This window comes from Eubalaena glacialis, chromosome 5 (assembly GCF_028564815.1).
Source record: "Eubalaena glacialis isolate mEubGla1 chromosome 5, mEubGla1.1.hap2.+ XY, whole genome shotgun sequence".
Classification (NCBI taxonomy): domain Eukaryota; kingdom Metazoa; phylum Chordata; class Mammalia; order Artiodactyla; family Balaenidae; genus Eubalaena; species Eubalaena glacialis.
The window spans coordinates 67,874,704-67,900,854 of record NC_083720.1 but is presented as its reverse complement, the minus strand read 5'-3'; the positions used below and the strand labels follow the sequence as shown (position 1 = coordinate 67,900,854).

The window sequence follows — 26,151 nt, the reverse complement described above, 5'->3', positions numbered from 1 at the left end:
AAAAAAAAATGAATGCAGCTGCCAACAGTGTCAAAGTGAACTTTCCTTCACACTCTAAGCAATGTGTGTGTAACAAATGATTACCTACCATGTCACACAGTTACTATTGTTTCTGGTCACTTGCCACCCAGGTGAAACTATGAATGTGAGATGAGGCAGAACCTGAAACAATTTCCTAAAATGAATAATGATTTATAGAGGCTGGATTTAGGTACAGAAATAAATGGAGCATGTGAGGACTAAAATGAGGTTTATGGTGGTTTACATATTCAAATATCATAATTTTTATTCTGTTCTTTTTATCCTTAAGTTAAAATTTTCCATGAGAAATATTAAAGAGAGGTCAAAAGGTACAAACTTCCAGTTATAAAATAAATAAGTCATGGGGATGTAATGTACAGCATGACAACTATAGTTAATAACACTGTATTGCATATTTGAAAGTTGCTAAGAAATTGCTAAGAGAGTAGATCTTAAAAGTTCTCATCACAAGAAAAATAAACTTTAAATGGTGACAGATGTTAACTAGACTTATTGTGGTAAACATTTTGCAATATATACAAATATTGAATCATTATGTTGTACACCTGAAACTAATATAATAGTGTATGTTAATTGTACTTCAAAAACGAAAAGGCACATTGACAACAGAGAAGTGATTTTTACATAATCAATCATGGCTTACTCTCCCTTATTCCCAGTCATAAATCATAAAATCCAATATGAACTCCAACTTGATTTCATTTAGTAGTTTCAATTATTTTTCCCCATCATTAAGAAAAAGCCAGTATCAGCAAATAGCAAAAAATTAACAGCTCTGAATTTTGGTTTCTTTCTCTTTTCTGTCCTTCTATGATAAAATGACCCAAAAGTAATCAAAAGGAGAAGTATAGCCAGTCCAAAGACACTATCTATGTAATTATGCTTATTATTAAAGCATGTTAATGCCAAATACTGTTTGACTAATTTCAAAAATGTTTTATCTGAATTTGGTAGAGTCTAAAGAACTTTTAAACTACAGGAAAGTTACCTCTACCATCTCAAAAGGACTTTTCATCTCATTACTCTGCTCATGAGCTATTTCTTCACAGAGAAGCACATTGCCTTTTCTTTTACTATAACATTCTTTCCCAAGAATTCTTTGGCCCCAAACATGGCTCACTGAGTAGATACAGTCAACAATAGCCAAATGGCCAATGATCCATCTTCAAAGAACGTGATCACTGACACATATGAGAAAACAGTTACAAATGTAAATGAGGAAGAGATTTTTCCATAATCTATTGACTTCTTTGCATAATAAACAGAGTTCAAATCTGTTTACGGAGTTTGCAGTCTTCCAAGAGCCTATTCATATGCCCAACTGGAGCCAATAAAAGCTTTTTGTCTGACCCAAACAGATTTGTGTATATTTCTCCCTTGCCTCTCCCTCTGTTAAGTTTCACCTAACATTTTCTTCCCTTTCTCTAAAATTCTAACTCTATATACATGATTTTTGCATTTCAAAAAATTATGCTTGATCAGAATGAAAGCTATACACAAGGGAAGGCCAATGTGGTTTATTTTGAAAGCTAGGTTTTTACCTTCACATTTTAATTTTATTAGGCATGTCCAATCCTCTGCCTCTTAGACCTTACATCATCATCACAAAACTGCAAATCAAACCATAAATGGGTTTCCCTTGAACATAAATCATGCATTACTTACTTGACTGTTACTCTGTTGGACGTATCCTGTAGGTCACTCGGGTCAAAAAGTTGAGATTCTTTAAGGCCGAGCTCTTTACAACCTCTCAAGAATAATATGATATTGTCCTGGAAGGAAGAAAAGAAATCCAAGTCTATATTATTTTATATTATTTTATGAACCAGCCTTTCTTCTTTAATAGTCCAAATTACTGGAGGGATGTCAGTCATTAAGGCAGCGAGAGTCAGGTGTGAGTCATGGCCTGTTGGATAATAAAATCATACCTCGTTAGGAAATGCTGGAATAAATAGACACTTCAAACTTCTAAACCCGCAGCTATGTCAAATTCATTTTTTTCCCTTTATCTTTTCACATTTGTATAAAACTCTAAGTTAAATGCCATTCGAAAGTGGAAATTAGCAATTTGGGGGAAATAGTACTCAAAACCCATGAATTCCCTATTGCTTCAAAGTTTTGTCCATGTCTTATTGCCTAGAATCTGGTTCAAAATGGATATATATATATTTTTAAATAGGTTTTACTACCCAAGTATCATCTTCAACAAGTTTTTCTTTTTAATTGATCTTCAAAAATATATCCTTATCTAAAAAAAGGGTACAAATGAACTTCTCTACAAAACAGAAATACAGTTACAGATGTAGAAAACAAACTTATAGTTACCAGGGGTAAGGGCGGGGGAGGGATAAATTGGGAGATTGGGATTGACATATACACACTACTATATATAAAATAAAATAGATAACTAATAAGGACCTACTGTATAGCACAGGGAACTCTACTCAATACTCCGTAATGGCCTATATGGGAAAAGAATCTAAAAAAGAATAGATATATGTATGTGTATAACTGATTCACTTTGCTGTACACCTGAAACTAATACAACATTGTAAATCAACATACTCCAATAAAAATTTTTTAAAATACATCCTTTATCAATGGGTTTTGACCAATAATACCTCTTTGTGGACTCATAAACTGAATTAAATGGGGTGGGGAAATCTAGACTTAATTGGAAAGGGCAAAATGAGGGGGCAAGGAAATCTTTTGAATATAATGTCAAAGACCCTCCTCATGGTGACAAATTTCTCTAGCAGGTACAAGTTTACCTTGACCTGGCAGAGTAGCAGACACAATCGACAGCTGAGGAGGGTTCTGGTCTTCATCTGTTGGGAGTCATTAAGAATAAATAAATGGCTCTGGAAGGAATTGCAAATTGTGAGTCATACTTTTGGAACTCTAGGATGTTAGCAGCAGGTTCATCAGTTATAAGTCTCCAATTATCCTCTTCCTAAAAGACTTCTGATGAGCTAACTGGTCCCATCAGGTAGTTCAAACTACAGGAAAGAAATGATGAAGGCTGGTTCCAGGAGGCAGATCAATGTGAATCCATCTAAATGCTCTAAGAAAGATGCTACAAAAATCTGAAATAATGGTGGTGGTAAATAAATCATATATTCACCCAAGTGCAATTTAACAAAGCAAACAAAAATCATAGTATTTCCCGACGACCAGTGTGTAGGTAGGATTCCAAGATGGTCCCCAAGAATCTCACCCACTGATGGACACACCCTGTATAATCACCTCCCCTTGAGTGCCAGTGGAACCTGTGCATGATATGGGTTATCACTCTGTGATTAGGTCATTAACCAGTGGCTTTGACTTGATCAAAAAAAGATGACCTGATTGCACCTGACCTAATCAGGGGAGCTTTTCAGAGAAGGTGAAGTCAGAGCTCCTGCTGGCCATGAGTTCTATAGCTGCAAGGAGATGCCTTCTGTCAACAACAACATGAGCTTGGAAGAGGCTTGGAAGAAGCTCAGCTTGGACTTCAGCCCCTGCCAACACCTCGATTTCAGCACTGTGAGCAAAGTATTCAGTCACGCCATGTCCATACTTCTGATTACAGAAACTAAGATAATCAGTGGGTGTTGATTGAAGATGCTAAGTTTACAGTAATTTTTTATGCAGCAATAAAAAAATAATACATCCAGGTTCAAAATAACAAGAGCAATAGCAATAAATTGCTAACGTTTATATAGCCCTCATTGTATGCCAAGCATTCTTCCAAGAATTTTACATATATTAGCTCACTTAATCCCTGCACAATCTTATGAGGTAGGTACTATTATCATCCTCATTTTACAGGTGAGCAGTATGAGGCACAGAACAGTTAAGCATCATTAAGCCCACACAGCCAGCAAAGGATGGAGGTGCAAAACAACATGGCGTATATGAGCAATTCAAGCATCAAATCTGAGGCTGGTATCAAAGGAAGATGAGGCTATGGAGTCAGGGTCTGATCATGGGGTCCTTGAAGGCCATGGAAGGCAGGCTATGGAAGTCACAGAGGGGTGGTGATCTGAGAAGTAAATGCCCAGGTCTGCAGCAGAAGTAGATTGCTTGGGGTAGGCCTGGGGGGAGGTAGAGGGTGTGAAGGAAGGACTTAAGAGGAACAAGACAGGAGACAGGGAGACCAATGAGGAGATACTCGAATCTCACTTCCCCCCATGGAGGGTGGCCCAACCCCAGAATGTTTTCTTTCCTGTGCCCCTGGATTTTTCAGTAGGTAAGAAGTACCATCATTCACAATATCTGTGTCCTTCACAACACCTCTTGTAGACTGACAATGAGCTGGTAAGAGTCTGAAGTCATCCATACCCTTCACAGTCTCTCCTGCAATTACTTTGCATGTTTTAAAATTATCCAATTCTCCTTGGAGTTTTTCTATTTTCCCTCCCATCTCCAGAGGTTTGTAGAGGTTCAGGTGAGTCTTTTCTAGGCATGCAACTCTCTTTCTGGTTGGCCTAGGAGCTCTGAGGGCTTCTTACCCAGAGGAAAGCAAAGGATGGGTCCCGGAATTCTCTAGGAATCATTTGGGACCCCATTAAAAGGACCAGACTTGTGACCACCATGCGGTCCCATCAGAGGCGCAAGACCGTGGCACGTCAGATCTCAAGAAAGGCAAGAAGGTGCTCTTCCCACGTGCATTCCCGGATGTGCCCCGAGTGCCACGCTATCTTCAGCACACAAACTGCAAACACAGAAGCACTGCGTCGCCAGCTAGGCTGAACATTTTGGGCTGGGAGATTTAAATAACGGCAGGTCTCCTTCCAGCTCCGTGCTGCAATCTAATGATGCTGGAAGGGAGCCAGACCCCAGTCAGGAGAAAAGCACCCCCGCCACCAGCCAAGAGCTAACAGGGGCAGCGACCACAGCTGGCGGGGAGGCTGTGCCTTTAATTACCTAAAATGCATCCTGCAAATTCCCATCTGCCTTACTCTTCACACTGAGTTTTTTCCACATTTACAACTCCAAGCAAAACTAACATCTTAGTGTCTTAGCTTCAGAAGCCAAGCAACACAACTGGTTCTCAAATCTGGCAAAGAAGAAGTGAAGACACCGATTTACCACAATGACTATTCAATTTAGCTCTTACTAACGTAGTATTGCAAACTCATTAAGACTTAGGCTTCAAAAGAAGTATTTAAAGGACTCTTCAAAAAGTCAATGTCATGCTAAAACAAAAATTAGAGGCTAAAGAGACATGATGACCGAATGTAATGTATGACCTTTGATTGGATCCTAGATCCAAAAAAGGAAAAGTAAATAAGGCTATGAAAGTCCAGTTTAAATGTGGACTGTTGTTGGATAATATTATTGGATGAATGTTAATTTTCTTAGGCATGATGATGATGGTATTGTGGTTATATGAGAGAATGCCTTTATTTTTAGGCAAATATATGAATTATTTAGGGACAAGTTATCATGTCTATAACACAATTTCAAATGCTTCAAGAAAAAATGTGTGTGTGTGTGTGTGCATGCACAGGAGAGAGAGAGAGAGAGAGAGAAAGAGAGAGAGAGAGAATGACATCTGCTTGTTATGGACAAAGAAATAAAGCAAATATGGCAAAATATTAACAATTGGTGAATCTATATCTCAAAGGCTGGCAATTTTTTCCTGTAAAGTGCCAGATAGTAAATATGGCTTTGTGGGCCTGTGGTAGTCTCTGTCAAAATGACTTAACTCTTTCATTGTAGCCAGACAAATACACAAATGAATGGAAGTTGTCAGCATCCCTATACACTTCATTTACACAAGCAGGCATCGGGCTGGATTTGGCCCACAGGCTGTAGTCCACTGGCCCTGTTCTAGGTGAACAGTATTCGGGTATTCATTATGCCATCTGTACATTTGAAAACTTTCCAAAAAAAGTTTGGAGAAAAGGTTTTTAAATGTGTAAACATGTATTCAATTCCATAGGATTGTGAGTTCACTCGCAAAACCAGTTTCATAAAATTCAAGGAAAAAATAATGGTCACCTCAGAGACAACTACTGCAAAGTTCCTAAGGTAAATGCTCAAGGGCTACTGATGGAAAGTTACTATTTCTGGCTAATGGGAAAGTGCTGTAACATGAGCCTCAATTCAACACAGATGGGGAACATAAAGTTCCTAAAAGAGTTCATTTGTGCTCGACTAATAGTAATATATGGATTTATACCCCTGTTTACCTAACTACTATGCATTCACTCCTCCTTGTTCTTGGCCCAGTGGTTTCCCATTTCACTAATTTGTGGGCCCCCCCCTGTTTATGAGAACATCCCCTGGGGGCCCAGGGTTGAGGCCTGAGCTTTCCGCCCTCCCCCGGGCCTCTTCTCTGAAGGAGTCCTGGTACTTCTCTGCCCTTCTCGCTCCGAAGGCAAGATGAAGGAAGGCCCAGGATGGTCTCTACCCCCAGGGTTTTACCAGCATATAGTAGGTACTCAGTAAATATTTAAAACAAATTAAGCACTACATTCTAGGTACTTAGAAGAATGAAAAAAAAAACCCCACAAAATTCTGGTAGATGAAATAATAAGGACTTAGAAGTATCTTATCTTCAGGATTAATTTTCATGATCCGTCAAATAGCTGGATTTGTTCAAGATACACATAAACAGAGGTTTGTTTATGAAAAATTGTCTAATTAGACAATGGAAATGAGAGGAGAACAAATGTATCATGGAATACATAACATAACATAACGTAACATTACAGCTTTGGAGTCAGGAGGACTCCAGTTAGAATCCCAGCCTCATCCTTGTACTAGTTATGTGGCCTTGGGCATGGTTCCTAACCTTCTTGATCCTTGAATTTCTAATCTGTGAGGTGGGGGGGGGGGTGACATCAACCTTATAGGGAAGTCAGAATTACAGAAACTATATATAAAGAACACAGCCCAGTGTCTGGGAACTTCCAGGTACTCATTCTATCTAAGTTATGTATTATCATGGCATTATTGTCAACTCAGGTCAAGAAGGGACCATAAAAAGTGAGATGAAGAACAGTTTATCCATCTACAAAAAACCAGACATGGTGTGTATTTATAGCCCTTGCCAGTTACATGGGAGATTTTTTTTTTAAAGGGTAGTTGCAATTACTGTTGTTTAGTTACTGTTATAAATTGCCAACTTGACACTTTTACACAGGCAGCCTCAAACTTAGGTGCAAGCTAAGTACCAAAAGTCCATTTGTAAGATGGCGGCTTGTAGGTTATCATTTGTAATTATCTCACAGAAATAGTCTTTGTATGGTGGTTCCCAGTTCAGGCCAGAAAGGCCGACTTAGTCCAAAATGTACCTGAAGGGGAGTCCTAATTACACTCTGGAACCTAATGGCTTTGCAGAACAACATTTCAGTAGGAAAGCGTATTCAGAAATGCCCGCCCGACATATATACAATGGAATATTACTCAGCCAGAAAAAGACACTAAATTGAGTTATTTGTCGTGAGGTGGATGAACCTAGAGTCTGTCATACAGAGTGAAGTAAGTCAGAAAGAGAAAAACAAATACCGTATGCTAACATATATGTGTGGAATCTAAAAAAAAGAAAAAACTGGTTCTGAAGAACCTAGGGGCAGGACAGGAATAAAGACGCAGACGTAGAGAATGGACTTGAGGACACGGGGAGGAGGAAGGGTAAGCTGGGACGAAGTGAGAGAGTGGCACGGACTTATATATACTACCAAATGTAAAATAGATATCTAGTGGGAAGCAGCTGCATAGCACAGGGAGATCAGCTCGGTGCTTTGTGACCACCTAGAGGGGTGGGATAGGGAGGGTGGGAGGGAGACACAAGAGGGAGGGGATATGGGGATATATGTATATGGATAGCTGGTTCACTTTGTTATAAAGCAGAAACTAACACATCACTGTAAAGCAATTATACTCCAATAAAGATGTTAAAAAAAAAAGAAATGCCCAACCGTGCTCATTCCAGAGGCCATAGAAAAGGCTTCCTTAGCCCAAGGCAGCACCTCAGGAGGGAAAGGCAGGAGTGAGAGGGGAGAAAGGTGGGCCAGCAATTCATTCCAGTGCAGCCCCCTGAGACACATCACTGTCTCATCTAGGTTCTCCCTCCTGTCTTCAGAAGGCGAGCAAGGACCTGCTGGCTACCTTTCCCTTTGTCTGCCGTCATTTCGCACTGGCAAGGGGCTTCTCCCTTTCCTTGATCCACTGTGGAGCAGCGTGCAACTTTCTGGCTCTGAGGAAGGCACCAGCACTTAGTGGTTTTCTAGGGAAACCAGACAGGTAGTCGGCGGGGGGGGGGCCTCTACCCAATCTCCTTGGCTTTATTTCCTTTACAGCCAACAGGGAAAGGGCAACACGATGATGGATTTGGAGTTCACAGAAAATGAACGTAATGCTCATTTGGGTTTCAAATGAACCCAGACACCTATATTGCCAGGTATTTAAAATGCAATGTATATACAAAGCAACGTATAATTTTCAGTTTCTATAAATGAAAAGACCAGGCGGAGGTAGCAAAATGTAAACTGAGATTACATCTGGTGAATTTATTATTTTAATACATTTTCTATAATAAATACTTGCTTCAAAAATCTTAAGGATTAGGATATCTCAGAAAGATTTGCAAGCATATCAGAGAAGATCCAGACTTTTTGGAAAATCGATAACTAACACCAGTGTTACATTTCTGTTCTATATATAAGGCTTTAAAAAAAAAGAAAAAAACCATGGTTTTTGTTAGGTTTCCTGCATTTGAAGCGAACAAATTCCCTTTAACAGAAGTGCAATTATGAACTTCAGGAACTTAAGGAATACATTACCAAAATATCTCTAGGAAATTACCCTACAATTAATAGAATTTGGGGATTTCCTGTACCTGCTGTGTGTTCACGGTTGCTCTCCTAACCTGTACGGGTTCCAACCTGGCTCCATTAATTGGCCGATGTCCAGCCACAATCACCACTCGCCAGACTTTCAATGCATTTGAGTTTGCCAGGAGCACTTAATGAGGATACCAGGCCTTCCACTGAGAGGCGAGACCTGCTCTTTCTGCCTGGGGGAATTCTGGGGAAGCCTGACCCAGAAGGTGGCGGCTGGGTGGCTGCTTGAAGGCGAAGAAACCACTTTATGGATAGGAGATGAGCAGAATCACGGCGGGTGCCAGGGAGAGAATGTAAGGTTGGAGAGGGGAAGAAAGCTCTAAGAGGTAAGCTTGAGAGAGTTGTGAGAGCCTTGCGAAGGACTAGGACTGTTCTCTAGACAGTGGGGAATCAAGGCCAGTTGATGAGGACAGAAAGAGTCCTGGGAGCCGACCTTTATTTTAGGAGAATATGTCAGGTGGCAGCCGGAGAGATCCACTGGGTGGAGGAGAGGGTCCGTTTAAGAGATAATTACAAGAGCTCAGGGAGAGATGTGGAAAGCCTGAACTCATCCAGAAGCAGTAAGGGCAGTAAAGGGGGAGGATGAAAGCACCCCTTGTTGGCCTGGCGGTTGAGTAGATTTAGGAGCAGAGGGTGAGGAGAAGGAAAGGGGTTTGGTTGATGATGAGTTTTTTAGTCATTGGGACCCCCCCATCTTAAAGAATAGAGGAAGGGGAGATCTGTGAGAAACAGAAATAATAAATTAAGCTTGGAACATTCCATATTCCAATAGCCACAGCTCATTGGGAGCTTATTATCTGGGTCGGCTAGTTAGTGGCTGAATGACCTTGGGCAAGCTGCTTACTTGGTCTCTGCCTCAGCTTCCTCTTCGAAAGCCTAAGCTCTTACAAAGGCCTACAAGGCTCTACAGGAGTCACTGTACACAACCTCTCGGATCCCACCCCCACTCGCCTCCTGCAGCCAGGCACAGCTCCTTCCTTGCTGGTCCTCAACCAAACCAAGCAGATCCCTGCCAGGGCTTCTGCACTGCTCTTTTTCTTACCTAGATATGACCTAGAATGATCTCTTGTATATAGTAAGTAAACATTCAAGAAATATGCATGGAATGAATGAATGAATGACCATAAAAACGGGGATACTCACAATGTCATAGGGCTGTCCTGGAGCTAAATAAGAAAATATATGTCAAGTGCTTAGAATAGAACAGTGTTTGGCACAATAAATGTTTTCCATTGTGATACTTATTTCTATTATTAGGATAAAACTGTTAAGTCATCATGAATGGAATTTCTGATTAGAAGGACATTATTGACTTTGGGGACAACTTCAGTGCAATTATAGGGTGAAAACCTATCATTTCAGGAACTTAAGAAATCAGTGTAGAATAAAAACAATAGAGAAAACACAAAGAGACACTTTTGGGAAGTTTAGCAGAGAAGAGATTATGAGAAAAGGTACGGTGAGTCCAAGGAAGGTTGGTTGCTTGTTTCTTTTAGGAAAGCTGCAGGTAAGGAGAAACACAGCTTGTCCTAGAGCTTCCTTGCCAGCCCAGATCATCCTCATAAGGAATCCTCACCACGTGTGAGGTTTGAGTCATCAGTTTTCACCATAATCACCTTCCATCCTGCTCACTACTTCTGTCACAGTCATGGAGGACACTGGCACCAGGCTTACCACTGACTACAGTCATCATTCTAGGTGCCTTTACACTCTACACAGCAACCTGTTCGACGGCGTGGCTTTACAGTTCTTTGATGTCCTCAATGCCAAGAGTTTTTACTTGTACACTCCATTTCACGATCATAATCATCACCCACACCTGCCCTGCGGAATCACCATTTCCAACATCCTACTCCTTGGCCCGAGTCCCTCTCCTCCCAGGTTTCTCACTCCTTCTCTCCCACACACCTGCTCTGTCATCTCCAGACTCTGCCTTTTCCTCTCAGTCCGTTTCCCTCTCCTCTCATTGCCTTCTTTCTTTCCTGATTCAGTACAGACCAGTCTATTCAACTGCTCCACTGCCTGCACCTTCAACAGCCCCAGTTCTCCGCCTTTCCATTAGGGAACAATGACCAGGAAAAGGAAACAGCAGAGGTGGAACAGTTAGCCTTAGACATGAGCCTTGGCGGCTAAGCACCACCTCTTGTCTCTACCTGAGATGGGATCAGTCATGCCCACTCCTCATGTCTCTCCCTGGAGGAACAACACTCCTGGCCCCTCACTCTTCCTCCCCTAGGTTGGTTTGGGAGAAGGAACGGGGCATGCTCAGCTCAGCCAGTTTGGGATTTCCTCTCTGTGGAAGATGGCCTGTCTATAGGACACATGCGTCCCGTCTGTCTCTGCCATGTGGGAAGGGGCCTCTCTCTGGGGTGGGAGAGGCCTGTGGTTGTCCAGCTGTGCTGGGAATGGGTGGATGAATTTGTTTAATTCAGGAGCAAGGATTAGCAAACCCACTTGGCTGCAGCTCTAAACCCACACACTCTCCGATTTGTCTCATGAGAAGTAAAGCTGACGTTCTGACCTCTGATTCCCGTGTTTATGTCTCAGCTGGGAGGGGAAGAGAGGAGTGCTATTTACTGATCGCCCTAATCCCTAACGCTCTGCTCCTAGCGCTACTGGAAATGATGCTGCTTTATTGGGTCTGGAGCTGCTACGCATTTACAAGCTCCCGCCTCAGTGGGCCCCTTGGATCCACTTGGTCATCCTTCTGGCATCCCTGGCCAGCCCTTCTCTCCATCCTTACAGAGGGTTTTACAAGCCTCCTCTGCTTTCTAAAATCTCTCTGCCATGTCCTCACCTTCTTCATCAACAGACAGATGTCATTAACCCCTAAGAATTTTAAATCCCTTCACGTCAACCATCCCAAGTTCTGTATCTAAACACTTTTTTAAAAAGAATATAAAGCTGTATATTTCAAAGCATCTGCAGCCAATCTGTTAACATGTTTTCGTCAGTGGGGGTCTGTGTCAGAGTGCAGAGCAAACAGCCAGCAATTAGGCTCTATTATCTTTTTAATTTTTCTATTTATTCAAGCATATTAATTGAATACTTATGGTATGAAAGGCAATGTGCTAAGTGTTTTGGGCAGGAAGGCGTGATGATAAGAGCTGGCACTCTTATTTGCAAGTGAGAGAGGCCCAGATGGACCTAGGCTCATATTGGATTACAGAGCCCAGTGCATCACAGCCACAAGGGGGTAGAGGGGCAGCTGACCCTTTGAAGCAACTACAAACCAGGGCTTTTGTGTATTTGGAACCTGGAATTGCTTCATCTCCTATCTGCTCTCTCTGCATGTTGGCTTACTTGCTTTCACTGCATCCAGGTTTCCTCCACATGGATCCCCTAGTTTCCAATCTCATACATGAAGGTTGTCAGCCCCCGAGAGGACTAACTCTCTTTTTCACTTGTAGTTTGAAAACATCCCAGGAAAAGGAAAAGACCCTTATTGGCCTGCCTAGGGTCAGGTCCCCTCCCCCAGTGACTAATGGGATGGGCTGAATGAGACCATGAATCATTTTAATCAACAGTGGGGAGGAATAGGGGCTGGAAGAGTTTCCAAAAGAAGGAGAATGTGATTCCCTAGGAAGGGGGCCCAGGGCAGATAAAACTAGCAACACTGGCTACCTTCACAAAACTGGACCAGATTTGGATTTTCCTCTCAAAGTCTTTACAGAGTAGAATACAGAATTACCACTGCCATCTTTCACATTCTAAATATAATTGATCAAATTTAGTTTTCCTTTAAAGATGTTCTTTTGAAAGGGTCTCGGCACTAAGCTGCAACGCTGCCTCAATTTCCCAAAGGTAACAGGCTTGATGCCAAAGAGGACCAACCATAGAATGAAGCAAGCCCAAATTACCTAACTAACTCTGTTGGAAGAGCCTTTTCAAGCACAGTTACTCACCAATACAGCAGTTGGAGCCTAGCTCTTCTTCCCTCAGAACATTTTCAGAAACAGAGTGCCCAGACCCAAAAGCTCCAGCACCTTGATTTTATCTCTCTCTTTCTGGATTCCAGACTCATGATTGTCTACAAGGCAGTTGCTTCTCTTTTCAAGGACTTGACATTCAAGCCTACTTGAGGGTCAAGCCACAGTGCCCTATCAGAACTCGGAGGCCAGCCTATCAGAGAAACTGTCTAGATTCCAAAAAATGACCAAACTATCCCCCCACCCAAAATAACATTATTATGTTATATTGCCAGATTGTTTTTCAGCATAATTTACAAGTTGTATTTAGGAATTGAATGAAAAATAGCTTTCAGTTATGTTAAAATAAAACTGCTTAAGTCATCTATCATACCTCATTAAATAATACTCGTATATTTGACATGTAATAATAACTTCTGCGTTTCTCACAGCAGTGATAGACAAACTGTGATCTGTGGACTGCTGTGGGTTTGGTACTAGTTCATGAAGAGATAAATGCAGAACTGGAAAAGAGTCTTTAGAAACTTTTTTTTTAAAATTTATTTATTTAATTTATTTATTTTTGGCTGCTTTGGTTCTTTGTTGCTGTGTGCGGCTCTCTCTAGTTGTGGCAAGCGGGGGCTACTCTTTGTTGCGGTGCGCGGGCTTCTCATTGCGGTGGCTTCTTTTGTTGCGGAGCACGGGCTTCAGTAGTTGTGGCACACAGGCTCAGTAGTTGTGGCTCGTGGGCTCTAGAGCGCAGGCTCAGTAGCTGTGGCACACAGGCTTAGTTGCTCCATGGCATGTGGGATCTTCCCGGACCAGGGCTCGAACCCATGTCCCCTGCATTGGCAGGCGGATTCTTAACCACTGCGCCACCAGGGAAGCCCTAGAAACTTTTATAACAACTTGGCATTCTAACCACATCCAAGGGTGTGATCACTGGACACATCTCACTGAACAGGGTACACATCATTTTGGATGTTGTCCTAGCTGCGTATTGTGTGCACTGTGTAGTTAGTTAATGGCACTAGGATCACATATCAGCCCAAACTGGATCAGAAATTAAACAAACAAACAACAACAAAAGGCAAATTTAAACCATAATGAAACACCACTTTACACCAAGTAGAATGGCTATTTAAAAAAAAACCCACAGAAAACAACAAGTGTTGGCAAGGATGTGGAGAAACTGGAACCCTTGTGTATTGTTGGTGGGAATGTAAAATAGTGTAGCTTCTGTGGAAAACAGTTTGGCAGTTGCTCAAAAAGTTAAACACAGAATTACAATATGAACCAGCAATTCCACTTCTAGGTAAATACTCGAAAGAACTGAAAGCAGGGACTCAAGCAGATATTTGTATATCAATGTTAATTTCACAATAGCCAAAAGGTAGAAACAAACCAAACCATCTGTTCATAAACAAATGAATGGATAAACAAAATGTGGAATACACATATAATGGAACATTATCCAGCCTTAAAAAGGAAAGAAATTCTGACATACGGTGCAACATGGATGAGTCCCAAAGACATTATGCTAAGTGAAATAAGCCAGACATCAGAAAACAAATACTATATGATTCCACTTATATGAGGTACCTAGAATGGGAAAATTCAAAGAGACAGAAAGTATAATGGAGGTTCCTAGGGGCTGGGTGTTCTGGGGAGTGGAGAGTTGTTGTTTAACAAGGACAGAGTTACAGTTTGGGATGATGAAAAAGTTCTGAAAATGGTTAGTGGTGATGTTTGCAAAAGCAGTGTTATTACACTTAATGCCACTGGATTGTACACCTAAAAATGGTTAAAATGATCAATCTTATGTATATTTTACCATAATAAAAACTGCAACTGCCTCCCCCAACAGCAATAAACCTTGTTCTTTATCACAATAGTATGAGAATCCTTTCCCTAGAGTGTATGTCTAGGGGGTTCTGGATCAAATAAAACTTGGAAAATGCTACATAAATAGCCCCACGTGGAGTTCATAAAGCTTAGACTAACAGTTCTGAGAAATTCCTTACTAAGAAACTCATAATTTTAACTCAGCATTTCCTAAACACATGGACTTCAGAACCTTTTTGTTACTGTACAACTAATATCTCACAAAACATAGCTTAAGAAATGCTGAGCCAGAAATACTGAAACATGGTTTATACTTTCACATCACACACAAGTAAGAGTGAAATAGTCATCATACTTAGGTTGTAGCCCACAGTCTAAAACTGTCAACCTGTGGTTAGACCCTCCCGTTAGTTCCCGCACTGGCAATGCCAACCCCCAAGGCATGCCAGGTTAGCAGGAGTCAAAAAACCAGGGTCTGCTTCATCACTGCGTCCTTTAAAGCTTCACAGCAAGGATACATTTCACATTTGTCTTTATAGGGCTGCAAGTTAAGACAACGATTTACTAGTTAGAGGTGACCCCAGGAACAAAGTACTTCATAGTCTAGGTCAGACATGTGGATGACATTAGAAAAAGAAACAGGCTTTTAGAGTGCAAATGAGTGTGCAAAAGCAGGAGCCATATTGATAGATCCAAATACCATTCCCCCTATCATATTTAAAGGTCACAACCTCTCTGCTGAGAAGGCGAAAAAGTCAGCGAGAAAGGAAATACCAAAAGGTAAAAAACCAAAAGCAACTTTTGCACTCATCAAAATATACCATAGCCTGAAGGAGTTTTAGTATTTTTAATTTTTTGGCTGGAGAAAAGTTCACTTAAAACGTTCTGCTGATATTAAAACATATGCGAAAAGGAAGAAGAGGTATGCAGAGTAGGAATTTGAAGAAAAAAAGAAAAATCTGGTGAAAACATCACTGCCACTCCTTTTATTCTTTTAAGTATATTGGGTTCTTAACCCAAGTTGGGGCCGCCTTTACTCTTCCAGTTTTTTTCTCTGTAATTCAAAAAAGGTGTGGAGAAAAGATTGTCTTCAAATAACTCTAGATTCTCGACTTTGTAATCATGCACAAGTGGAAACCACATTTCATCTTCAAGGAACATTTTTAAAAAAGGATATTCAAAATAATAAATTTTCCATGGATACTGGTTTCCTCTTTCCAAGTTAGTGTTTGGCCTAATTTATACAATAAATCTAATGGGCAAGTTATCTCTCGCAAATAGCACCTAGCACATTCTTGGCATCTGAAAAGAGTTAACATGTTGCATATGCTCTTCATGTTCACAAAACAAGATATGTGAGAAAAAATATCACCGGGTGGGAGGGTGAGCATAGAAATGTAGAGGCCACCAATCATCTGCAAAGGACCCTCTCCTACACACTCAGGGTTTTGAAAGTGCATCCATGGGGCTGGAACCAAAGGACAAAAAGTACCGAGGCCCTCTAAGGGGTCTGGGACTTTGCAATTTATAACAAATTTAATTTGAGCAACCTAGCTCTAAGTATGTCTACCTTAACAGGTGTGGGGAAAGATGATGCTTAAAATCAGTTCAGTTTTTTTAAGGGGTGCAGAGTTTTAGTTTGGGATATCAAAGTTCTGGAGACGAATGGTGGTGATGATTGCACAATAATGTGAATGTATTTAATACTACCGAATTGTACGCTTAAAAATGGTTAAGGTGGTTGGGCTTCCGTGGTGGCGCAGTGGTTGAGAATCTGCCTGCCAATGCAGGGGACACGGGTTCGAGCCCTGGTCTGGGAAGGTCCCACATGCCGCGGAGCAACTAGGCCCGTGAGCCACAACTACTGAGCCTGCGCGTCTGGAGCCTGTGCTCCGCCACAAGAGAGGCCGCGACAGTGAGGCCCGCGCACCGCGATGAAGAGTGGCCCCCACTCGCTGCAACTAGAGAAAGCCCTTGCACAGAAAACGAAGACCCAACACAGCCAAAAATAAATTAATTAATAAAAAAAAAAATGGTTAAGGTGGTAGATTTTGTGTTATATATATTTTACCACAAGAAAAAAAGATAAGTTTAGTAGTTTCCCAAGGTTACAGAGTGTGTCCATGACAAAGCTAAGAGGTATGGCAGTCTGACTCAAAGACCATTGTCTTTCCTTATATCTCTCAAAAATAATGATATATCAATAGATGAGGTGGTAATTATAAATTAGTTATAAATATCATCATCCCCATTCTCATTCTCATTTTCACTTTTATCATTGGCTTGATGACTGCTTATTTTGTGCCAGACACTATTCTAAGCAACTTATATGTATTTATATGCTTAGTCCTCACAACAACCCTGCAAGGTAGGTACAATTATTATTCCTATTTTCCAAATGAGAAAGTGAAGTACAGAGAGGTAATATAGCGTCCTCAAGGGCACACAGCTAATCAAATCCGGGCAGTCTGATCCCAGATCCCCTGTTCTTTACCACTTATTGCATTGCCTCCTGGTATGTAAATTTATGTACACAGCATATGAAGACATAAACCTCATTAGTCTCAAGATGATTCACAAACCAAAAACGTCAATAGGTTATAAATAACGTTTAGACAAAATTCTAGTTCACGAGATGTGAGCTAGTCTAGTTCACACCTAGTTTCTGAAGACATCTATTTTAAAGATAGCTTAGATACCATCATCCATTAAATCCTCCCCGTGACTCTGGGCCGTGTTCCCTCGGCACTGCCTGAACCATGATGGTGGTAACATGCACACTCCGCTCTGTATCGTGTTTAGAGTCTACGACTTACTTCCCCACTATCTAGGCCATGAGTTCTCAGGCATGAATTAATTCCCCATGTGTGTAACCCACTATTTTAGGATTAGCACCATGACTAGTACTCTGCATGTCTTCAGTAAGTTTTTCTTAATTCACTTGAAATAGTTTAAATATTGTTACTATCTGTTTTTTAAGGGTCAGCTCTGTAACCATCATGTTCTGGAGTCCTTATCAATGGTAACTCTTTAATTATCTTTCTAGTCCCTTCATGGTAATCCAGTATCTTCAGGGTTTCCGCTGTTCCTGGGGTCAATTTTGATCACTTGCATTTTGCTAAGAAATCTTCCTTTTCCACTGGTTTTCACACCTCTTACTAAAGGGTTATTTATACACATCTCAACATGATTTTAATTTTTCTTGTATCTATTGTTTTATCATTTCTTTTATTTTTATTTGTTTTGTATTCTTTTGCTACCATGTTTTTTCCTTAATTGGGCTTCCAAGGGGTTTATCTATTTTATTGGTCTGTCTAAAGAACCAGCTTTTGGATTTATTTATCCATTATTCTATCCCTTTAATTTCAGCTTTCATCTATTAATCCCCTCTTACTAATTTTTTAGGGTTTTTTGTTCCTCTTTATTTTGTAAGTAGTAAGTTGAACTATTGATGTTTTTCCTTTATTCTTTACTAAAGAATAAAACATTTCCTCTGAGTACAGCTTTTACTATCCTTAGAAGTTTTGATAAAGAAATGTTCTTTATGTTTTCATTTCTTTTCCAGTAACTTTAGCTTCCTCACTGATTTCCTTCTGATCCCAGAGTTATCAATGAGTGTGTTTTATAATTTGCAAGTGGATAAGGATTTTTAAATTGCCTTCTTGCTTTTTCTTTCTATTCTCATTATACCATAATCAGGGAGTATGCCCTTATAAATCTCTCTCCTCTCTTTGAGTTTTTGAAGGCTTTCTTTGTGGTCAAGTATGTGATTCAGGGGAAGGAGATGGCATTCAGGGACATTTACCTGTCTATTTATATCTATTTGACTATGGTCTTTGAAAACTGACATGAAATTTGTTCACTTAACAATTGTTCTACAGGACACCTAGTATGATATGATGAGAAAAAGCATGAGATTTGGAATTTAAAACTCCTGTCTCCTCCCTTCATAGGCCTGGGTCTCAGTTACCTGATCTATAAAATGTAAATCACACTTACCTGCTTTACTATGTTACCAGTGAGAAAATTAAATAAGCCTGGTGTGCTCTTCCTTCCTACACAATGTCTTCCTTAAAATCCCAGCTAGTAATCAAATACTGCCCTTAAGAAGCGGCTCTCTGTAGCCCTGCTAGGCGACAGAAAAGCCTCCAAGTGGGGTCATGCCCCTTGGACCACACAGTGTAAAGAAATGGACACACAGGGAGTTCCCTGGAGGTCCAGTGGTTAGGACTCGTTGCTTTCACCGCCATGGCCCGGGCTCAGTCCCTGGTCGGGGAACTAATATCCCGCAAGCTGCGAGGCACGGCCAAAAAAAAAAAAGAAATGGACACACTGCTGCATGTACATTACACAGGCCTTGTATGTCGCACGGAGCGGATCCTAGAGAAAGGCAGCCATCCCTGCCTGTGTCTTCTGAAGCAGTTAAGTGTTTTAATTCCCTTAAAACACTGTGAGCGTGTGCGGTGGGGGGGAGGAGGAGGACTTAAAGCAATTTTGCTGCTCTGCTCAGCACTGTAGAGAATTTTTTTGAAACTAAAGACTGATTGAGAAGGACATCAAAAGAGTTTGATTTGTTTGATGTTTGGACATATATACATGATGCAGATAACTGCTGGATTAATGGTGACCGTCTGTACGCCAGATGGACCTTGTGACTGTGTCGAGACATCTGACTCAGCGCCATTTGAAAAGCAGATTAAGGTTAAACCATCCTAACACAAAGGATTCTCCCACCCCATGTTTCAGGGCACAACGTTCTATGGTTACTTTAAAAAATTCAGCAAATTACAATTAACTTTTAAGACATCTCCTGCCTGTGTCAATGCCGCCGTGTAAGAATCAGAAGTGAGATTGTTTATGCCTGTCACTTTCTGTGACTGGGCAAGACTCTTACAGGACAGGCAGCAGGATGTGGTGAACTGCCCTGACACTGAGAGGTCCATCGTTGGCTATAACACAGCAGCTGCCTGTAGACTTCCACAATCATTTTAGGTTGGATATTTCTAAAAGCAGCTTTAAATCTGAGTAGCTGGACCAGCAAAAAGGAGAAAAAAAAAAAAGCAAAATCCCATCCTCCCAGAGCATTCTTTTAAGGGCTTTGTGCCACTAAAAAATTGTTTATTTTTCTTTTGTGAGCTTTTATTTATAAGAAATACAAATGGCCAATATGTGGGAGAAATTTTAACCTACTAAAAAGTGTTAATGCAAGTTAAAACAGCACAGAAAACAGTTTTACCATTGGCTTGGCCAAGAGGAATACAAACAATAAGATCCGGTGTTGGGTAAGGTATGAAGAAGTTGGCAGTCTTAAATCCAGCTAGCAAGAGTGTGAATTGGTTCTCCACTACCTTTCAGAAGGGCGATTTAGAAATAAGAGCCAAAAGCCTTAGGATTTTGCATTTCTTGGATTCAGCAATTCACCTTTCAAGAATATGTTCTAAAGACGTAAACATGAATCATTCACAAAGATTTTTGTAAAAGAAAGCCCACTGGAACATTGAAATGAAAAACTGGAAACAACATAAATGTTCAACAACAGGGGGTTGCTTAAATAGAACTGTGGTATGTACTCATGTTGGAAACTATTGTGGTATATGCCTATGTTAATCATGTAGATGATTTGAAGAATCTAGGCAGTATAATCCTGAAATCCAAATTATACAGATTTTTAAAAGACGACTAAAAAAATGATTTGCAGTGGAACTACTCAGAATAAGCATTGTTAGCATTAGGATGTATAATTTTAAATCAATTTTCCTATGTAGATACATAATTTTTCCTCCCTTCTAAAATTCTTCTGAGTGTTTTGAGTAGATGCTTTATTCACATGGTTAAAAAATACACAAAAGAGTATACTGTGAAGTTTCCTTCTTATTTCTGTCCTCCAGCCACCCAGATTTCCACTCCCAAGACAACTAATATTTCCAGTTTCTTATATATTTTTCCAGAAGTATTTTGTGTGTATACAAATCTATGTACATATATTCTACATCCTCTCCTACCTTTTTTTAACACAAAGTAGGTAAACCTTGCTTTTTTTTTTTTAAACATCTTTATTGGAGTATAATTGCTTTACAATGTTGTGTTAGTTTCTGCTGTATAACAAAGTGAATCAGCTATATGTATAATATAAAAATTATTATTAATCAATAGATAAAGAGTGTCACCATTCCTTTTTTTATGACTAAGTGGTATTCCATGGCACAAGCAGACCAAAATTAGGATAAACATATAATTTATTGCCCAAATTAAGACACTTTTGAAAGGGATGCTATGACTAATTACTGTGGAACAACAGACAAAAACCAGGACTGTCTCAGACAAACCTGGAAGTAGGGTCGTCCTAACCATAAATGACCACAACTTATTAACCAGTCTCCTTTAGATGGAACTAAGGCTATTTCTAATCATTTCCTGGAGCAAAACATGCTGCAATGAAAAACTTTATACATGTGTCATTTCACACAAGTGGGAGTGAATCTGTAGGATACAATACTTAGAGTGAAATTGCTTAGTCAATGGATATCTGCATTGTTTTTATTTGGTAGATATTTCCAGATTGTCGTCCAGAAAGGTTGTAATTATTTTCACTTTTTTTCTGAAATAAGCAGGTATTGCTTTTACAGCAAGATGGAACAATAAGTTGATTTTAAAATTAAAAGTGATGTGAAAAAATGTAGATTTAGCAAGTTTAAAGTATTCTTAATCATAAAAGCATATAGAAACACGAGACTGGAAATAAAGTTAAGTGTATTTAGATTATATGGAAGTTTCAGAAACAAACATAAACCCTACCGGAAATGTTGCACAAGAATAGATTATGCAGTCAGAGGGTAAACTAAAAAGCACTTTGTAAATACAATGCTTATTAAAGTCAACAGTGCACCTCCTACCCTCCTTTGATTTTGTATCTTACACATTCTTCTATTTGTCCAACTAGGCAAGTTAGTTTTCATTTGAAGTCAGTAAGTGACAACAAATGGCTGAAAGAAGTCTGTCTTTTTTTTTTTTTCTTTCCTCAGAGAACAAACAGTTCCAGAAAGACGGTCCTACTACTTAGGGGCAGCTATTGTAGTATCAGCAGTATCTGTTTCAGCTGCTGGACCTGAAACCCAAAAGTGGTAGGGAAATGTCCTGTGAGGGCCAATGGTTTGGGAGTATCTGCTAAAACTGTGGCATCTCAACACTGCAAGAAGAAAATATCCACTACCTCCAGGATAGACTCATTCTTGCTTCATGTATATAGGCTCTGAGAGAAAAGCCACAGATTCTTTCACTTATGAAATGAAATCCACACTCGCCAAAATATATTTTCATAATCTCATATATTCAGGCCTTAATCCTAAACATCTTCCTGCTACTCACAAGACATCCCCAATATGAGCTTTATATTTATCATATAAATTTGTATGCCAAGAAATTACAAGACCAAGTACAGAGTGTTCTCAAATGTATAAGGGAGGATTTCATATCCACATGATGAAACAGTATTTGAAAATTATTTCCAAAAGACTACATGCCAAAATGAATACACTTTTAAAATTTTGAACCTCTAATGAGTATGTGAAACCATAGCATCACGCTGGCATATAAAAACTACTTCCTGAATGACTGCATTTGGAGTGAGACAGATATTTACCTAGTAAATCCACACCTTATACCATAATTCTGAGCTAACAGGCAAAACTTCACTTTTTCAATCACGATGCCTTTAACAATCAGATGTTAAAGAAATGCTAATTTTGTCAGAGTCTTCATACTTAAAGCAGTAACAACAACTACTGGTCACGGAATAATTAGTCTTCTATTGATGGACATTCAGGCCGTTTCCAATCTTTTGCTACTTCAAAATATGCTGCAATAAATAATGTGTGTGTGTGTGATTTCACACAAGTGGGAGTGCATCTGTAAGGTTAAAAAATTTGGAAGCAAAATTGTGCGAAGTATTTCAAAGACATTATTCTCTTCATTCTCACCCTACAAGGTGGCTCAGTTGCTCCTAATTTACAGATGAGGAAATTAAAAGTAAGGCCCAGAGTGGTGGAATGATTTCCCCACAGTCATACAGCCACAGTGGTAGAGCTGGAACTCAAACCTAATCTCAAATGCCCATTACCCTCCCTTACACAGTCTCATAGATGTTTTTCCATAAAGCCCCAGACAAATAGCATAAGAGAAATCTCAAGCAACACTTGAAGTCTTGATAATTTAAATTTAATAAATTAAAACAATGACAGTAGTTATGGATAAATAGATAGGTTTGTGGCCTGTACTAGTCTCCCAGTCATAGGTCTGGATCCTGCAATATGAAGATAGACCCTCATGGGTACTACTGAAATCCAGGAAGGACCCCACACACACCCTAAACACATTTTGCCTTTTTAAAATTTTCACTCAATGGCCCCTGCCAGATCCCACCTGCGATTGTACTTAAGACCTGCCTGGAATAAAGCTAGGCCAATGAGGGACTTCCCTGGTGGCACAATGGTTAAGAATCCGCCTGCCAATGCAGGGGACACGGGTTCGAGCCCTGGTCCGGGAGGATCCCACATGCTGTGGAGCAACTAAGCCCGTGCGCCACAACTACTGAGCTTGTGCTCTAGAGCCCACAAGCCACAATTACTGAGCCCGCATGCCACAACTACTGAAGCCCACGCGCCTAGCGCCCGTGCTCCACGACAAGAGAAGCCACCACAATGAGAAGCCTGTGCACCGCAACGAAGACCCAAAGCAGCCAAAAATAGATAAATAAATATATTTTTAAAAAATAAAATAAAATAAATAAAGCTAGTCCAATGAAACCCATGGTAATTCCTGGGTTTGCTTTCTAAAAACAGGCATGTTTGTTTAATTTGACACAAATCCCCTCACAGATGGCATATAAGAGAGATTTGTCTTCTTAATTATATTATGTATGGGAGCTTATAGCAAAGGTCCAGGGCTCAAAAATTTTTAAATAGTTCTTAGAGCTAAGGACCGAATAGCCATCAGCCTTTATCAATTTTTTTGAAGGGGACTTGACAATATGTCTCAAAACCTTAAAATGTGGGTTTTCTTTGATCTAACAATTTTACTATGGGAATTTGTTCTTTAAAAAGGTCAGGAAAAAAGACTTATGTACACTATTATTCATCACGAGTTTATTTATAATAACTTAAAAATGGAAATAAACCAAATGCCCAACAAAGAGAGTATACTTAAATAATTTATTGTATATCCATATGGGGAAAAATATACAGCCATCAAAATGGTGTTTTCAAAGAACGCTTAACAACATAGAAATCCTCATGATCAAGGACAAAGGAAAACAAAGGATAGAAAATGCATGTGCAGTAATAACCTCAACCATGTCATCTGTATACATACTCATGCACAGAGAAAAAACCAGAAGACTGTAACCCAGAAAGCTAACAGTCTCTGAGTGGACTGTTATGCATAATTTCATCTTCCCTTCCATATATTTTTTTATTTTTATGTTCATATAGTGACTATATATTATTGTTAAATCCAGAAAAAGATGAAAAATAGTACTTTTTAAAAAAGATTCTTTGAATTGATTGTTGATGCTGTTGACTTTCTCAGCCATGGGGCTTCTCCAGTTACAGCCAAGCCAATTCGGTGTGGGCTATTTCTCTCTTGCCTCCTGCAATCTGACCAGTTCACTGCTTACTGGTATCACCACTGGTGTAGAAAGAGGGAATGCGATAGTGAAACTCAAAGCCATCTTTTTGTAGGAGAGACTGACTGCCATATATTTGTTTGGAGAAGATTTGAAAGCCCAACACGGGCTAAAGTTACTTAGAGATTTCCTTTATCTGTATAACCCCTGATGTAGAAATTGTTCCATTACTGTAGACAACTCTATCTTGGTCTGAGGGAGAAAGAACCTCTCAACTAAGAATTTCCATGATGTCACTGAATGGCAACAGCCCCTGTGAAGCACTTGAATCCTACTATGTGAACACCCGTCTGCCCCTTCCGTCAAGTTCCACACTCCTGATGCCTCATGACTGCAAAGTCCTTAACCAACCAAAGATTCATGAACTAGGTCCTTCCCCAGTTCTAAGCCAAAGTATCATCCAACTGTCAAGACACTGAAATCAAAACACGAAATCTGTGTGGCAATATTCTGATTATACACTGTCACAAACTCTAATTCCAGTTCATTTCAGTCTGACCTTGAATTATTCGTCTCTGTGTTTTGTCTTCCTTGCTTATAAAAGAATCTGTTCCATGTTATTTTTCTTAACTGTGTTCATTTAAAATCTGCTATTAAGAGCCTTGCTTTGTTTTGCCAGAATGTTTTATCTCACTGACCCTCTTTTATTTATTTCCCTGTCAAATTCTGTATCACTCAAACTCCACTCTTAATTTTGCTCCAGGAATTAAGATGTCTCATATTTTCTTTCCTTAAGTAAAAAACTAGGGCTGTAAAAAGTTGTGGAATTTTCAAGCTGGGGCATTGAGATGTAGTATTAATATAAAACCAACTCCAGTGGTAACCTACTTAATTCCAATGCATTGCTGATTGTCAAATCTTTATTTCTTTGTGATTCTAAAACTGCATGTATCTCTATACAATTTATAATAATTTTACTGGGGCATTTGCAAGACCATATTCCTGCATCTGTGAAGATACTGTTAATTAAGTTACATTTACAGATGGATCTGTGCTTGGAAAAGGAAAAGTCCGAGGAAGTTAAATTCAGTTCAGCAGCTAAAGTTTCTCTCTTTCTCTCATTGTCAGAGCTCACACTCATTCTCTCCACTTGCTCCTACCCATATCAGCAAGCCAACCAATAAATATTTCTGAGAACTGTCCTATTCATCTTTCATTCATGCTTCAGTACAAATCATTATAGATTAAAATATCACTAGCCTCATTCTATTTCTGTTTTACTATAAAGGCAGGTATAAAGCATCCTTATAGATGTTCAGGCTCCTATAAATACCTACTTGGGGTAGGGGTGAATTTTTGAGGTGACTTGGCTTTTCAGCTTCCTTGACATCAAACCACACAGGAGTCGCCCACTTCACCTTCCTATAAGGCCAGGCTCCACTTTGGAGATCCACTGTGAACCTTGTCATCAACTGTGGTGATATCTTGGAAAAACCAGTACCATATTCTATGGTCAAACACATCATCCGTCAAACTCTATCTCACTTTCAAAATGCACTAGTTCTTGGACCTCATAACCAACTTCTAACCCCTTGATCACTCAATGGAACATGTTGGCTCCATTATAAATTCATGGTTTCCAAACTCTGCGGAGTCCTCACTGAGACCAGTCCTTTTCCATCTCTTTCAGCAAATGATCCAACCTCCCATTTCTCTCTGTGTGCTTTGTATGCAACACTTCTCTCACTTGTTTTTAGATGTCTTTGCCTGCTGCTGCACAAAAATGATACCGGTACACTCCATTCCTCATTTACATACCCACATTCACCTCCTTTCCCCTGGTCTGGGGACACAAGAAGTCTCCCCCTCCTTGTCAAGGTCATCCCTTTCTATCTTCCAA

At 39.9% G+C, this 26,151-nt stretch overlaps 1 protein-coding gene across 8 annotated transcripts in view; it reads right to left on the bottom strand.

Moving 5' to 3' along the window:
* The window catches only part of LIMCH1 (LIM and calponin homology domains 1), a 350,076-nt gene that overhangs the window by 104,868 nt on the left and 219,057 nt on the right, over positions 1 to 26,151 (bottom strand). For all 8 annotated transcript variants that reach the window (XM_061192222.1, XM_061192217.1, XM_061192215.1 and 5 more), the window contains exon 4: positions 1,708 to 1,814. In XM_061192222.1, coding sequence (XP_061048205.1) covers positions 1,708 to 1,814 — 107 coding nt within the window. The remainder of the gene's footprint in view (positions 1 to 1,707; positions 1,815 to 26,151) is intronic.